The 18,052-nt window shown below is 46.9% G+C and overlaps 1 protein-coding gene across 1 annotated transcript in view; it reads left to right on the forward strand.

The window, feature by feature from the left end:
• LCT (lactase) overlaps nucleotides 1-18,052 on the forward strand; it is a 221,710-nt gene that overhangs the window by 96,946 nt on the left and 106,712 nt on the right. The window contains exons 12-14 of the mRNA XM_063933757.1: nucleotides 10,182-10,384; nucleotides 12,744-12,853; nucleotides 16,063-16,197. Of these exons, the coding sequence (XP_063789827.1) occupies nucleotides 10,182-10,384; nucleotides 12,744-12,853; nucleotides 16,063-16,197 (448 nt within the window). The remainder of the gene's footprint in view (nucleotides 1-10,181; nucleotides 10,385-12,743; nucleotides 12,854-16,062; nucleotides 16,198-18,052) is intronic.

Below are 18,052 nucleotides of genomic sequence, written 5' to 3' on the forward strand. Positions count from 1 at the left end.
CTGGTGAGAAAATTGTCAAGTCAAGCGGAACGCGACCTGTCAACATCTCCTCCTTCACATTCTCCCGCAACTGGGGGTGCGAGGAAAAGGCTCAGAATTCCGAGCCCACCCGCTGGCGGTGATGCAGGGCAGTCTGGAGCGACTGCTGATGCTGACATCTGGTCCGGACTGAAGGACCTGACAACGATTACGGACATGTCGTCTACTGTCACTGCATATGATTCTCTCAACATTGAAAGAATGGTGGAGGATTATATGAGTGACCGCATCCAAGTAGGCACGTCACACAGTCCGTACTTATACTGGCAGGAAAAAGAGGCAATTTGAAGGCCCTTGCACAAACTGGCTTTATTCTACCTAAGTTGCCCTCCCACAAGTGTGTACTCCGAAAGAGTGTTTAGTGCCGCCGCTCACCTTGTCAGCAATCGGCGTACGAGGTTACATCCAGAAAATGTGGAGAAGATGATGTTCATTAAAATGAATTATAATCAATTCCTCCGCGGAGACATTGACCAGCAGCAATTGCCTCCACAAAGTACACAGGGAGCTGAGATGGTGGATTCCAGTGGGGACGAATTGATAATCTGTGAGGAGGGGGATGTACACGGTGATATATCGGAGGATGATGATGAGGTGGACATCTTGCCTCTGTAGAGCCAGTTTGTGCAAGGAGAGATTAATTGCTTCTTTTTGGGGGGGGGTCCAAACCAACCCGTCATATCAGTCACAGTCGTGTGGCAGACCCTGTCACTGAAATGATGGGTTGGTTAAAGTGTGCATGTCCTGTTTTGTTTATACAACATAAGGGTGGGTGGGAGGGCCCAAGGACAATTCCATCTTGCACCTCTTTTTTCTTTTATTTTTCTTTGCGTCATGTGCTGTTTGGGGAGGGTTTTTTGGAAGGGCCATCCTGCGTGACACTGCAGTGCCACTCCTAGATGGGCCCGGTGTTTGTGTCCGCCACTAGGGTCGCTTATCTTACTCACACAGTCAGCTACCTCATTGCGCCTCTTTTTTTCTTTGCGTCATGTGCTGTTTGTGGAGGGTCTTTTGGAAGGGACATCCTACGTGACACTGCAGTGCCACTCCTAGATGGGCCCGGTGTTTGTGTCGGCCACTAGGGTCGCTTATCTTACTCACACAGTCAGCTACCTCATTGCGCCTCTTTTTTTCTTTGCGTCATGTGCTGTTTGGGGAGGGTTTTTTGGAAGGGACATCCTGCGTGACACTGCAGTGCCACTCCTAGATGGGCCCGGTGTTTGTGTCGGCCACTAGGGTCGCTTATCTTACTCACACAGCTACCTCATTGCGCCTCTTTTTTTCTTTGCGTCATGTGCTGTTTGGGGAGGGTTTTTTGGAAGGGACATCCTGCGTGACACTGCAGTGCCACTCCTAGATGGGCCCGGTGTTTGTGTCGGCCACTAGGGTCGCTTATCTTACTCACACAGTCAGCTACCTCATTGCGCCTCTTTTTTTCTTTGCGTCATGTGCTGTTTGGGGAGGGTTTTTTGGAAGGGACATCCTGCGTGACACTGCAGTGCCACTCCTAGATGGGCCCGGTGTTTGTGTCGGCCACTAGGGTCGCTTATCTTACTCACACAGTCAGCTACCTCATTGCGCCTCTTTTTTTCTTTGCGTCATGTGCTGTTTGGGGAGGGTTTTTTGGAAGGGACATCCTGCGTGACACTGCAGTGCCACTCCTAGATGGGCCCGGTGTTTGTGTCGGCCACTAGGGTCGCTTATCTTACTCACACAGCTACCTCATTGCGCCTCTTTTTTTCTTTGCGTCATGTGCTGTTTGGGGAGGGTTTTTTGGAAGGGACATCCTGCGTGACACTGCAGTGCCACTCCTAGATGGGCCCGGTGTTTGTGTCGGCCACTAGGGTCGCTTATCTTACTCACACAGCGACCTCGTGCAAATTTTAGGACTAAAAATAATATTGTGAGGTGTGAGGTATTAAGAATAGACTGAAAATGAGTGGAAATTATGGTTTTTGAGGTTAATAATACTTTGGGATCAAAATGACCCCCAAATTCTATGATTTAAGCTGTTTTTTAGGGTTTTTTGAAAAAAACACCCGAATCCAAAACACCCGAATCCGACAAAAAAAATTCGGTGAGGTTTTGCCAAAACGCGGTCGAACCCAAAACACGGCCGCGGAACCGAACCCAAAACCAAAACCCGAAAAATTTCCGGCGCTCATCTCTACTATTGACTGCCAACCTTAGCACTGAAGGTGCTTTTAATGCACTGTGATTGCACATAATGATAAAATTATAACACACTAACATCTGCAGAAATTACATCATAGAAATAAAGCAATGTACTAAAGGTAAAGAATCATGCAGGACAGCAATAATGGGTACCAGTTACCCCTTCTAAGGACATTTTCCAAGTATAATTAGAGGCCTCAGTCTCTCCACTTAAAATACAATGTAATATCTAAATGGATAGTATAGCAAAGATAATTATCCAAAATGGATCTTAAAAATATAAGATCCCAACTGTAGCAATGGCAGACCAGTAGCGCCCCAAGACAGGTGGTTGAATACCACTATCTCTACTATACTATCCCATTAAACAGACACACTCATGAATGACACAGGTCGGGCCAGGGCCATATATCTGATATATATATCTTTTATATATATATATATATATATATATATATATGCTGAAATAAACGATGTACAGGTGCGCTGGTAGTCTATCAATAGTTCATTCACAGTTCACAGGTAGTGGACCTTGTGCTTTCGGCACTGGTGTAATGAACACCGCAGCAATTCCCCAGAGGCTCAGAATCCCTTTGAGCAGAAAGATACCTGGAGAAAAAATTTAGGAGAATGCACCCATAGTCAAATCATTTTTTGTTTTATGCATGCATCATTAGACACAAACAGGTAAAAGGTAAGTGTGTTCCCGTACCAGATAAGACCCACACTTTGGGCCAGTCACAGAGCATAAAAAACATCCACCAGGCAAACCTCCGCCTCTGTGTACGAACGCCAGGACCATGCACCGCGCCGATAATCCGGACCCGTCTGGCCACTCGCAGCGGACACAGGGAGAAGAAGGCCGAGTGGAACAGAGGCACACACGTCTGGCAGGCTCCGCCCCAACGCGTTTCGTGGATACTTCGTCTCCTAAATGTTTTCTCCAGATATATATATATATAAATAGTATTTGTATTCGGCACTCATGACAGGTTGAAGATATAAGCACAATGAAGCGGCACTCCAGGACTTAATTCGAATAAACGGGTCCAGTCTCCCAATTTTGATGTGGAGCCGAAACGTTGCATACATATACATATACACACACACACACACACACACACACACACACACACACACACACACACACACAGATTCTATCTTACAATTGTGATTCCTTACCTTCCTGAGAAGAAGTCGGGAGACGGATATTTGTCTAATATAGATATTCTGCTATTTTGCAAATGTTTTTATGTGAAAAAGCCTTTTAAGAAATGTACTAATGTGGAACATGTGTCGTTTAGTCTAAACAGACGTTAAAAAGAACTGCACCTGGTCAAGAGGGGTTGGAGGACCATTTAATTGGGTCCTAATATCCATTCACCTCTAGGGCGCTCACTCACTATTGTTGTGTATGTTTTTTTGGGTCCAGACTAACAGGAAACTTAGAAGCAGCCTGCAAGTAGCAACATATTTTATTTACATTTAGATTTTTATTAGTATGTTTGATTGTCTACCTGTCCGGTTATGCATTCAGACACCCCTGCACCACTTAGGAGGAATCAAATGTGAGGTGGTCCAGTTGGCTACTGGCCAGGTTTTAGGGGGGTTAGGGTTCCTGTCGTGCCTCACAGCGTAATGCACCAGGCAGAAATTTCACCCAGGGACCATGGGCCTTCCACTGGATGGATTTGGAAGCAAACTTCACAGAGTGGTAACATTGGATCCCTGAAGATATACCAGAGGGTTGGGGTCGTCACAGCAGAATGCACCAGGCAGAACCTCACGGCGGAATGCGCCAGTTAGAACTTTAACCAGGGAACATATTCTGGGCCTTCCAATAGATGGATTTGGAAGAAACATTCACAGAATGGTAACATTGGATTCCAGAAGACATACAGATGTGTCCACATACATCTAGCCTCCTGGTACGTTAAACAGCCCTTCTAGTCACGCCATGCTGTGGCGTAAGATTGGATCCCAGAAGACATACTAGGGGGTTGGAGTCCTGGCCGGACGCTGGTCAGAACTTTGACACAAAAACCTGTTCTGTTGTGTACCCAAAGCCTTGGAGTAGCAACACCAATAACAGAAGGAAAACTTTATATCCACAAAGTCTAGCTTGATTAAATAAAACAGTTTTAATCAATAGCGCATGATGAGTAGTTAACTCTATAGACACTGAACAATGGTACTACTTCTGTAAATATTATAGCATACTGATTTACCAAACATTTATAGCAAACATCTAAATCATTTGAATATATTCTAAATTCAACTTTTGAGTCAAAAACCCAAATTTTACGTTATTGGAGAACTTGATCAGAAGAAATATAGATCTAAGTATAAAAATACATAGAAAATATAGAATTTGTTGAAAGCTCACTTTGTACAGTCAGAATGCTGGCGCCGGCATTTCAAGCAATGTCGGGATTCTGGCGTCGTTATTTCGACTGCCAGGATCTAGACCACCGATATCTGGAGCGCATCCCGCACATACAGGCTCTCACTGTGACCACAGGGAATGTGGATACTTGATGGTCTTTGGATGTGAGGGATTGCTGTTTAAAAAGTATTAGGCTATAGCAAATAATATTATTATAATGATTCCCACCACCAATATGTCCTAACGACATAATTCAGGAAATAAACTGACACACCACAAAATTGATTGTTACGGATGATATAAAATAATACACTTGAACAATTATCACACGATCATGGGGGTTATTCAGACCTGATCGCTAGGCTGCTAAAATTGTAGTCCTGCATTCGAGTAGTCGCTGCCCAAGGGGAGTGTATATTCGCTGTGCAAGTGTGCGATCGCATGTGTACGCCGAGCTGCTAAAAATCCCTCAGTCAGCAGACAGCTGCAAATCCGTTTGCACCTCACTCACCAGTGGATGGTTTTTACCACTGTGTGCAGTGTGGGTGCAGCCCAGGACTTACTCCTACAGTGCGATCAGAACGGGCTGATTGGGTCCGGAGCTGACGCCACACACCCTCCCTGAAAATGCTTGGGAACGCCTGCATTTTCCCTGACACTACCAGAAAACGGGCAGTTACCACCCACAAACGGCCTTCTCCTGTCAATCAGCGTGCAAATATATACAATGTTGTATAGATATATAGACCCATTTGTACTGTAAAGAAATGGGCCTCCTTCTCATTGGTAGTAAGGTGACCCCTGTACAGTAGTTTCACATATTAGATGATCAATACAAGTAATACAATATATTTGTGTTGGTATACTGTATATACAGTAATAGCTAAAATGAAAGCTGAGGGGTTTGTAATTATGGGGCAGATGTATTAAGCCTGGAGATGTAATAAAGCAGTGATGAGTGGAAGGTGATAACGCACCAACCAATCATTACGGGTTTGAAAAATGACAGTTAGGAGCTGACTGGCTGGTGCGTTATCACCTTCCACTTATCAGTGTTTTATCACTTCTCCAGGCTTAATACATCTGAACCATTGATCCTTGTGCGCTGTCACAGTCTGGCACTGGGTGTCATGTCAATTCTGCCATTGAGAAATCCTCGGGGGTGGGGGACAGTTCATTTTCACATTTTTTTCTGGTCTTCTTTTTATTTTCTTACATTGGACAGGACTATAACTGTGATTGTAAGGAGGGCCCAACAACTTTAATCACTCAGACAGAACTATCATTTTCCTTTCAGAACTATTTTTAACTACATATATCAGATGAAAAAAACTAATCTTTTCTTTCTAAATTATCTGACTCTGACTATAAATAAGAAGTATTGCTTTGAGAATTGCGTACCACTGAATTACGCACCACTGTTATTTTGTAGAATCATATATGTAACAGGACATCCCAGCCTGAGTATAAGTTCCTTGAAAAATATATTTATCTTACGTCCTAGAGGATGCTGGGGTCCACATTATTACCATGGGGTATAGACGGGTCCACTAGGAGCCATTGGCACTTTAAGCATTTGAGAGTGTGGGCTGGCTCCTCCCGCTATGCCCCTCCTACCAGACTCAGTTTAGAAAATGTGCCCGGAGGAGCCGGTGACAGCTAGGGGAGCTCCTAGAGCTTCTTTAGTTTTGTTTTTTTCTAAGAGTAAGTTTAGGCACAGGGAGGCTGCTGGCAACAGCCTCCCTGCTTCGTGGGACTAAGGGGGGGGGGGGAGTAGTGTCCGTCCTGAGGGGTCTGAGCCACTATCTCCGCTGACAGGACACTGTGCTCCTGAGGGTGCTGATTGTTAGCCGCTCCAGGCGACCGCTCACTCCCGCAGCATGCCGCCACCCCCTTACAGAGCCATAAGACTTCGGTGGGGAGTGAGTCACCGCCCCCCCTGGCAAGCAGGGAGCCGGTGTGAAGATGGTGGCAACAGGGTAGGGAGCGCAGTGCTAACTGCGCTCCGGGGCTCAGCGGTACATAGTGCGGCGCTGTGAGGGGCGCCCTGAGCCAGCTCCGATACCCTACACTGGCCAGCAAGCCTGTCAGGGTCCCCGGATCACTGCCAGCAGAATCCTCAGGCCAGTATAATAAAATGAAGAACGGGAAGCAGCGCCAGGTTCAGGGGGTGGAACTTCTCTTCAGAGCGGACCCAGCAGCGTTCAGCGCCATTTTCCTGCCTGCAGTTCCTGTGCAACAGATGCTGACAGGGAGAGCTGTCCCTCCAAGCAACTCCAGCTATCCTGTGCGGCACCAGGGGGTTGTAGAAGGAAGGGGGGGGGGGGGGGGAGGGGCTGTGTAAATTATGTGTAGTCTATTAAGTCACACAGATAACGCTGGTCATTTTATTTGTTCTACTTCAGAAAGTGCTGTGTGTGGGTTGGCTCCAATCTCTGTGTCTCTCTGTGGCATCCTTGGGGGGAAACTGTGTCTGACATTTCCGTGTGTGTGTGTGTGTGTGTGTGTGTGTGTGTGTGTGTGTGTGGGTGTTGTTATCTCCCACAGCCATGTCTAGGGACTCGGGGGGTCATTCTGACCCGTTCGCTCGCTGCTGTTTGTCGCAGCAGAGCGAACGGGTCTTTACTGCGCATGCACCAGCGCCGTAGTGTGCCGGCGCATGCCAGTCGGACGAAGGCCGTAGCAGGGCTGCGATCACCTCTGCCTGATTGACAGGCAGAGGCGGTCGCAGGGCGGGAAGGGACGGAACGGCGGCCGCCGTTTCCTGGGGGCGGTGCAGCCAACACAGGCGTGGCGGGACTAAACGGGGGTCAGGCCGCAGCGCTGTGTGATGTCACGTAGCCGATGCGGGCCAGGGAGCGATGAGTAGCTCCCGGCCAGCACACTAAAGCTGCGCTGGTCGGGAGCTACTCTTGAAGTGCAAATATTACTGACACAACACATGAGCAGGTTGAGGAGGCTTACTTCACTGATAATAAGAAAGCCTCGCTAACCTTCCCTGCGTCCAAAGAATGAAACGCTATATTTGAAAAATCCTGGGAAAACCCGGAGAAAAAATTCCAGATCCCAAAAAGGGTTCTGGTTGCTTTTCCCTTCCCTGAGGAGGATAGGAAAAAATGGGAAAACCCACCCATTGTTGACGCATCTGTCTCCAGACAGTCTAAAGAGGTGGTTTTACCTGTCCCTGGATCTACCGCGTTAAAAGAACTGGCTGATCGTAAGACACTACGCTCAAATCGATTTACACTGCTTTAGGAGTGGCGTTAAGGCCCACTATTGCCTGTGCATGGATTTCTAAAGCCATAGTAAAGTGGTCAGGCACATTACTAGAGGATTTGGATACAATGGATAGAAGTGACATTGAATTGTTTTTACGTAACATACAGGATTCTGCAGGGGTTCATGGTGGAATCCATGAAGGACCTGGGTATGCTGACTGCACGGATATCTTCCATGTCGGTCTCAGGCCGCAGGGGACTCTGGCTACGCCAATGGTCTGCAGATGCGGAATCCAGGAGAAGTGTGGAGAACCTACCCTACACAGGTCAGGCTCTATTTGGGGAAGCGTTGGATGCGTGGATTTCCATGGCAACCGTGGGTAAGTCACCTTTCCTTCCCTCTGCTATGCCTTCTATGAAGAAACCATTTTCTTCGGCTGTTCCGCAGTCCTTTCGGACCGCTAAGGCAAAAAAGTCCAAACCGCCTACCACTTTCTTTAGAGGTGGTCGTGCAAAATCCAAAAAGCCTGCACCTGCATGCTCCCAGGAGTAGAGGCCTGCTTCTGGTTCCTCAAAATCCTCAGCATGACGGTGGACCGCAAAGCCTGGAGGACGGGCTGGTGGGTGCGAGACTCAGACATTTCGGACACGTCTAGGTGTCGTCCGGCCTGGATCCCTGGGTACAGGATGTTGTGTCCCAGGGGTACAGACTGGAGTTTCACAAACTCCCGCCTTACCGATTCTTCAAATCAGACTTGCCAGCTTTGCTGATAGACAGGGCTTTCCTACAGGAAGCCATCCTAAAATTGGAAAAGTCACAGGCCATAGTCCCAGTTCCACCTCATATGCAAAACAAGGGTTATTATTCAAACCTTTTCGTGGTACCAAAACCGGATGGTTCGGTCAAACCAATTTTGAACTTGAAATCGTTGAACCCGTACCTGAAGGTGTTCAAATTCAAAATGGAGTCTCTCAGAGCAGTGATTTCAGGTCTGGAGGAGGGAGAGTTTCTGATATCCCTGGATATCAAGGATGCATACCTCCACATTCCAATTTGGCTGTTGCACCAGGCTTATCTCAGATTTGCACTGTTAGACAGTCACTATCAATTTCAGGCGCTGCCATTCGGCCTATCCACAGGCCCGAGAGTGTTCACCAAGGTGATGGCAGAGATGATGGTTCTCCGCAGACAGGGGGTGAACATAATCCCATATCTGGATGATATACTGATGAAGGCATCGTCCAGGGAGACGTTGTTGCAGTCCATTGCTCTCACGACTCGTTTGCTCAGGGAACACGATTGGATCCTGAACCTTCCAAAATCACATTTGGAGCCAACAAGGAGGTTGTCTTTTCTGGGAATGATCCTCGACACAGAAGTGCAGAGGGTGTTTCTGCCAGAGGAGAAAGTGTTGGTGATTCAAACAAAGGTCCAGGATGTCCTGAAGCCAGCTCGGGTATCAGTTCATCAGTGCATTCGCCTTCTGGGGAAGATGGTGGCCTCTTACGAGGCTCTACAGTATGGAAGTTTTCATGCTCGGTCCTTCCAACTGGATCTCCTGGACAAGTGGTCGGGATCTCATCTACACATGCACTAGAGAATCCGTCTGTTGCTGAAAGCCAGGATTTCACTCCTCTGGTGGCTGCAAATACCTCACCTTCTGGAGGGCCGCAGGTTTGGGATTCAGGACTGGATCCTTCTAACCACGGATGCAAGTCTCCGGGGCTGGGGCGCAGTCACTCAGGGGGAAACCTTCCAAGGAAGGTGGTCAAGCCTGGAATCCAGCCTTTCAATAAACATTCTGGAACTAAGCCGTCTACAACGGTCTTCTCCAAGCGGCCCATCTTCTGCGAGATTGAGCCATTCAAGTGCAGTTGGACAATGTAATGACGGTGGCCTACATAAACCGACAGGGTGGAATGAAGAGCAGAGCTGCAATGTCAGAGGTGTCAAGAATCATCCTCTGGGCAGAAAAACACGCGTTGGCGCTATCAGCAATCTTCATTCCGGGAGTAGACAACTGGGAAGCGGACTTCCTCAGCAGACACGATCTCCATCCAGGAGAGTGGGGACTCCATACGGAGGTGTTCACGGAGGTAACAGATCTTTGGGGTGTACCTCAAATAGACATGATGGCCTCTCGTCTCAACAAGAAGTTTCTATACTGAGTCTGGTAGGAGGGGAATAGAGGTAGGAGCCAGCCCACACTCTTAAACTCTTAAAGTGCCAATGGCTCCTAGTGGACCCGTCTATGCCCCTCTATGGACTACGAGAAAAGGATTTACCGGCAGGTAATTAAAATCCTATTTTTGATACGTTTGTTCTTTTGTTTGAAATCTGATATTTGTTTCATTCCTTTAAGGAATTGCTGGCAGGCCTGGGCGTGCACCATATGAAGCTGGGCATAATCTAATAAAGGCACACGCAGAGGCCTGGCACCTCTACAACAGTACGTACAGGGCGAAACAAGAAGGCCTCATTTCTATCACTATCAATTCTGATTGGGCTGAACCAAGAAATCCATACAAGCAGGAAGACGTTGATGCAGCAAGAAGATTGATGATGGTATGATCCAAATAACCACCCAAGGACCTTTAAAGTAGAAAGGAAACAATAAATAGCAAAACTGATCATTGCAATTTGTTTTAGGAAAATGCATACCCAAAAAAAACTGTTTTCATATAAAATTGATGACATTTAGGGCAGCAAAGCCCATGTTCACGCAAATGGTAGATGTTTTTCAACTGATTGCATTCAAGTCACTAAAAAGTTGCACATCGCATGTGCCCCATGGCGTGAAGCACAGAGGCACAGTTGCTGCTGGATACTGCATAACTTCTATCAGCCAGAGAGAGGGGCATTTGCACACACCGAAGTCACACACCCCAAATTAGGGGGCATGGCCTCATGAAGGGGCAGATTGGGGGGAGGAAAACCAACCTTGGAAATTTATGTAAGCAGCTCTAATGGGGGTGGAGTCTGTGCAGGGGGCTTGATCCCTCCTCATAGGGCCTGATCTGAGTTAAACGCAGTTGTAGCTTTCCTTGCGACTTTTGCTGCAGTTGTGTATGTGACTTTATGCTAATGCCACTACATTGCCATCCCTAGTGAACATCCATGTGTCCGAATATGCAAGAACTGAGATGCCCTCTGTCAGTGTCTTCAGGTGCTGCAGTCATGCTTTGTCTGTCTTTAACACCACCATCGCTCACACCATTAAAACTTTTACTAGCCCTATGCTAGGTGCAGAACATCCATCTGAGTATTGTCTCCAATGTGCGCAATTCAGCGTTTCTATACGCAATCACTTCCAGCAACATGCCTGTTTCACTCCAGTAACACGCCCTGTACTATATTACCTCTGTGTCTGAGAAGCCAGCCCCCTGTAAAAGCAGCAGATACAGACAGCAAGAGAGCAGCAGAGACAGTGACAGCAAGAGAGCAGCAGTATCAGCCAAAAAGAGACAGCCAGAGAGCAGCAAAAACAAATACAGTCAGAGAGCAGCAGACAGAGAGACACAGACAGTGAGTCAAAGAGCAGCAGAGGCAGTCAGAGAGCAGCAGAGACAGGACTGCAGCCAGGAGAGACACAGGGAATGGACAGAGGAGAAATAGTGGATGCCATGCTGGAAAGTTTCCTTATTGTGCAAGGGGATCCAGGAGTCACATCCTGGGGGTGATCCTATGGGGGGCTCCGGAGTCACCATGCTCCGGTCATGTCTCTTGGGGAGGTGGGGCTCAAGTGAGAGAGAGAGAACCTCTCTCTGCCCCCTTGGTGTGTCTTCTATGTGTGGCTGCTGTGCTGGGCTCTCCCTGACTCCAGCTGCAGGGAGTCACAGTACAATCACACTCGCTGTTAGTGACCGCTAACTGGCGCACATCAGAGCTTCCAGTTTGCGTTCCATAGTAGTGGAACACAAATACCGGAAGTTCAGCATCCGACCAGCAGCCACATGTATCAGCCCGGGCCGACAGGCAGCTGGTTCGGCAGAGGGGTAAATAGAACCGTCCCAGCAGGAACCTACCCAGTGTCTCGGCGGGCCAATTCACCCTTGGCCTCAAGAGTAGGGGAAATACTGTGTTTGCGAGCCATGCCAGCATTTTTTATCACTTTTCAACTTCCAGAGTGTTCTCCTCCGTTTTCCCCCCACGAACCTCCCAGTGTCACACTTTTCTAGTTGGGGATGAGAGCTGAACATACAGTAGCATTGTGTAATGCTGGGTACACACTACAAAGATATATAATTTGTTCTAATGACAAATGATATATCTGTAGTTCATCAGCAGGTGTGTACACCCGATATGTCTATGAACGACGTAGTTCACAGACATAGCAGGTAAGCACTACCGAACCGCCTGATAGATATATCAATGTATATGCATGTCTGTATGGGCGACACGCTGACCGTCTGTACACAGACTGCAGGGACCACCCATATGCAGTGTTAACATTATATATATATATATAATATATATAGTCAAAAAAAATGGAGAGCGCACTCTTGATTATATGGAAAGTAACAACTTTTACTTGTAACATCTGATTACATACATTGAGGTTAAAATTCAACAGCAAAGGTGTTTCCACCGCGACTTAGCCGATAACGTCTTCCGACCACCGGCTCTGATTCCGGAGGATGATGTCACAGCGTCCACGTCACTCAGCCACGTCCAACGCGTTTCGTACTTCAGGTACTTCGACAAGGCTGTCCCCGTCTGCTGAAAAAACAGTTTTGGTCCGTAAGGGGGGTTTCTGGGTACTTAGAAACCCCCCCTGCGTGCGCCACTGAGTGATCAAATCATTTTACTGCACAGATTTAACATCTTATGGAAGCCTAATACAGAACAAAATATAATGGTTTGTACTTTGCGTGGCATTAGCATCCTAAGTAATGGAAACACACATTTCTTTTTTGCTGTCTAGTTTTATGGCGGATGGTTTGCAAACCCAATTTTTAAAAATGGCGACTACAATGAGATCATGAAATCAAGGGTGCGGGAGAGAAGTCTTGCTCAGTCACTGCCTAAATCTCGGTAAAAACACAAACATTTTATTTTACCCATTTTTATACAATGTGTTTCTTTAATGCACCTTCTACTGTTTTAGTTAAAAATATATATATGTATAAACAGAGATTCCATGCAGTCGATATGTTTTTGTTATTTTTGTATGATATTTATGACGATCACCAGCCCTTGGAATTTACTAGCTACCAAAATGGTTTACTTATGTAGTGTTTGTGTAATGTAAGAATGATATACACAATATTACCGTACATTTATCTTCTAGATTGCTGATGATAACATCTCAGATGTGGACCCACAATTGATTTCCATTGGCTAACCTGGAGTGCGGAGCCTAATGGGAACCAAAATTTTGTTTTTATACACTAGAGACCCTCACAACACTTTAATTAAGGGAACCTATAGGTTATCAACATCAGCAGTTTTAAATATAGAGACACAAAATAAGAGCCGTAACTAGACATTTTGGAGCCCTTTGTCAGAAAGAAAATTGGTGCCCCCCTTCCCCATATTTAAAACAGGGACAGGGCGCGCCGAAGATGCGCTTCAAAAATATGGTGACGCGGCTTCATGGGGAAGGGGTGTGGCCACAGAAAAGCATCAATTCACAATACACCACTAAGTAGAGTCCGTTATTCACATTAAACCACACAGTAGTATCCCTTATATGTGTTACGCCACGGTAGAGCCCCTTACACACATTACACCCGGTAAAGCCCCTTATACACATTACGCCAGGTACAGCCCTACACCCCATTCCTCCTCTTGAGAGAATGTACGTGTGTGTCCCCTCCGCAGATCTCATACTTCTTACTCACAAATTCCTCAAAACAAGCGCTGCAGCAGTCTGTGACCAACTCCGTGGTCCTTCGCGCATGTCAGATAAGCCGAGGGGAGTGCACCCCACAGAGCTTCATACTCATACTACATGCCAGTGCTGCCACCTGTTATATAAAACACAGCTGACAATGATACAGCCAGGGCTGCCAAGAGAAATCCTGGGCCCTGGTACAACAACTTTCTAGGCACCCATGCCCCCCCTGGAGGGGGTGGGACCGCATCATGCTGGGGGCACGGCCATACCTCTTTGGGGGCGTGTCTAGCACATAAGAAGCACCCACTCACAGGAACATGGCCTGCCTGCCAGCCAGGGCAGTAGAAAGCCTGGCTGGGCCTAGGTACTTTTCAGGGGGCATGGCCTAATCACAGGAGGAATGGTCATGCACCCTTAGAAAAAAATACAGAAAAAAAAAAAGTATTTTAAACACTTCCTTGGCCACACTGCAGCCCAGCATACAGCAGCGTGTGCTGGGCTGAGAAGAAAAGCTGCAGCTGCTGCATCCAGGTAAGAGGGGTGGGGTGGGGGAACTGGGCCCCCACTGGGCCCCTCCATCAGACCTGGGCCCTAGTAATTTGTACCCTCTCCCCCCCTCTCTCGGCGCCACTGGATACAGCTGTCACTGGCACCACATACAAGGCCGGACAATCAGAGTACATCTGCTACAATAGTTATGGTGATGCACAAAATAGCACTCTAATCACTAGGGGGATATTTACTAAAGTGCAGGTTTGTAGAAGTGGAGATGTTACCCATAGCAACCAATCAGATTCTACTTATTTATCTAGCGCCTTCTAGAAGATAAAACCTAAAGTATGATTGGTTGCTATGGACAACATCTCCACTTTTGTAAACCCGCACTTTAGTAAATATACCACCTCACCTTCACATCAAGAAGCGTGTTAGCATCTTAGATGGAACAATCTAAAAGACAGGTTAGTAACAGTTATATGTGTCTGTAGCTGAAATTACAATACTCACACCCAAACCATGGCCCTCATTCCGAGTTGTTCGCTCGCAAGGCGAATGTAGCAGAGTTACACACGCTAAGCCGCCGCCTACTGGGAGTGAATCTTAGCTTCTTAAAATTGCGACCGACGTACGCGCAATATTGCGATTACAAACGAGTTAGCAGTTTCAGAGTAGCTCCAGACTTACTCTGCCTGTGCGATCATTTCAGTGCTTGTCGTTCCTGGTTGACGTCACAAACACACCCAGCGTTCGCCCAGGCACTCCCACCGTTTCTCCGGCCACTCCTGCGTTTTTTCCGGAAACGGTAGCGTTTTCAGCCACACGCCCCTGAAACGCCGTGTTTCCGCCCAGTAACACCCATTTCCTGTCAATCACATTACGATCGCCGGAGCGAAGAAAAAGCCGTGAGTAAAAATACTTTCATCATAGTAAAGTTACTTGGCGCAGTCGCAGTGCGAACATTGCGCATGCGTACTAAGCGGATTTTCACTGCGATGCGATGAAAAATACCGAGCGAACAACTCGGAATGAGGGCCCATGATGTGATATTTATGTGTAGTGTAGTGTAGTAGTGCCATTATTGACTGACACTTTGGGCCTAATTCAAGGTTGATTGCAAAATAAAATTTTCCCCTGATGGGGAAAACCATGTGCAGTGCAGGTGGGGCAGATGTAACATGTGCAGAGAGATTTAGATTTGGGTGGGGTGTGTTCAAACTGAAATCTAAATTGCAGTGTAAAAATTAAACAGCCTTTATTTACACTGCACAGAAACAATATAACCCACCCATGCTAACGTTCTCTGCACATGTTATATCTGCAGTGCACATGGTTTTGCCCATTAGGGAAAATTTTTATTTTGCAATCAACCTTGAATTAGGCCACATACCTACTGTTACCAATAATCTGAAATAATAATTTTGTGTACTTCATGAGTAGGACAAAGAGCTGATCTGTTTACAAGTCATGATTACTTCTCAAGGTTCGTTTAAAGGTGCATACACACTGGGCGTTTTTGCCCAGCATGCCATGTATGCAGAGCGATGATGTGAACATCGCTGGGTGAAAAATCGCTCAGTGCATACACACTGAGTGATTTTCACCCCAGCCCAGCGATGTTCACGGGGGTGAACCACTTTCCACAGTAGGAGACTGTGGAAAGTAGTTCACTCGGCTTGTAAAACAGGCCAATGGACGTCGGCGGCCAGCGATGATGCAGAAGCGTACGTCAGCGCTCACCACTCATCGCCCGCCCATACACAGTAGGAGATTTTGAGCTCAGAGTAGCTCAAGATGCCAAAAGTGAACTACTTTGAGCTCAAAATCGACTAGTGTGTATGGTCCTTAATAATGTTTAATAACATGGAAGGTGAAATATTGCAACAGTTAAAATGTAATTCATTAACAGGCTTCCTGAATTCACTGAAGAAGAGAAGAAACGTATTAAGGGGACTTATGACTATTTTGGATTTAATCATTATACGACCATCTTGGCGTCCCCTCTTAACTTCCCCAAGAATATGCAATCATATGATGCAGACAGGTAAGAGTTAACTAAATGAAGTTCATTATGTTGAAACTTAACTCTGTGGTATAATTTAATTGTAAACATTGTTATTATCATATGCTCCCAACAAATGTCAAGGTGATTTGAAAATGATAATACTGGAATGAGATGCACTGCACTCCCTTATCTAGGATGTATTAGTAAATCTGCGTTGACCAGGGGAAGCTGCCTGGGATATTGGTAGGTCTTTCCTACCTACCTATCAAAGTATAATGATGTACAGTACAGTATAAGTAGAGGTATCCTTTATGGAGCAATCTATCAATTAAAAATAGATGTAGTAGTGCTTCAATGGAGTTGAGATATTTAGAAACATTTATTATGCTAAAAGTCAGTGCCGTAACTAGGTATGTGCGCTGTGTGCCTTGCACACAGCGCAGGATGACCTGGGGCGCAATCAGTCGGCCTCACAATCTACTCTCAGGTGATGAGACTGTCAGCTCCGCCTCCCCCCGCCCCAAAGCCGGAGCTAGCAGTACAGCTCATGAAGCCGCGAGTAATGCCCGCCCTCCGCCAACACAGAGCAGCGATGATCTCCGCCTCCTACCCCAGCCAAGCCGGAGCTTATAGTGCTGCAGCGCGTGAAGCTGCAATGTCCGTCCTCCACCCACCCACCTCTTCTCCCAGCCAAGCCGCGGGCGCCCGCCCGCTCGCCCGCTGAAGCCGCCGCCCGCGCACCTGTGTCCCGCTGAAGCCGCCGCTGCTGCTGAGGTCCTGGCAGCGCTGCGGCTGAGTTCTGCCTGTGAAGTGGACTCTGTCAGGAGGAGTCAGGAGCCGGCAACAGCGCTGGAAGAACGTACACATCATGTAAGTGCCTACACAGACACTACACTACACTTCACTACAGTACACTACACTATATTACACTACACTTCACTACAGTACACTACACAGTACAGTACACTTCACTACACTACACTACACTCTAAGGGTAGGGGGTGTAAGGGGGAATCTGCCTGCCGTACTGTGTAAAAAAGGGGACGCTGTCTGCCGTAATGTGTAAAAAGGGGAATCTGTCTGCCGTAATGTGAAAAAGGGGCACTACCTGGTGTAGTGGCGCTACTGTGCGGCGTAATTTGAATAATGGAGACTACTGTGCACCATTGTATGATTTGGTATTATTTTGTGGTCACACCCCTTTCCCGTGAAGCCACGCCCCTATATTTTTTGCACGCGCACTGCCGCCAGTTTACGTTAAGGGGGGGCGCCGATGCAGTTACTTGCACACAGCGCTAAAATGTCTAGTTACGGCACTGCTAAAAGTATGCACTTAACAATATGTTGACGTATAGAATAAATATAATACTATTAATTAAAATGATCAAACCAACAAAAGTACTGGCAATATTAACAACACAGCAACACAGTATATCTGGATGCGTATATAATATGATATATGTAGGTACAAACAAATGACTTAAAAAGCCCAATCGAAATGTATGTCCTCACCCCACACTTCCAGGTTCTTGTGCACATGAAATCTAACTGCTTTGAACACTGTTCATCCACAACAGAACTACTGATCGCTCACACATGGGACGAGGCACTGTCTCTTCAATATTTCATGCGTCCTCCCATTGAACTTTCTGCTAGAGTCTACAATGTCCAAGAATAAGCGTCCTTTAGATAGCTTACATTCAACAGCAGACACATGTCTTTTACTGTAAGACCGCGTAGGGAACATAATGTGACCACAGCGGCATAAACGCACCGTCCAGGGCCTCCGCAGCGCCGCTCGAGGCATCACCTGGCCTGTGAGGGGTTAATGTTTTTTGGCTGGGAGGAACTCAGAGAGTGGGCCGGGGGGCCCATTGGCTGCAGCATGAGAGGG

This window comes from Pseudophryne corroboree, chromosome 7 (assembly GCF_028390025.1).
Source record: "Pseudophryne corroboree isolate aPseCor3 chromosome 7, aPseCor3.hap2, whole genome shotgun sequence".
Classification (NCBI taxonomy): Eukaryota; Metazoa; Chordata; class Amphibia; order Anura; family Myobatrachidae; genus Pseudophryne; species Pseudophryne corroboree.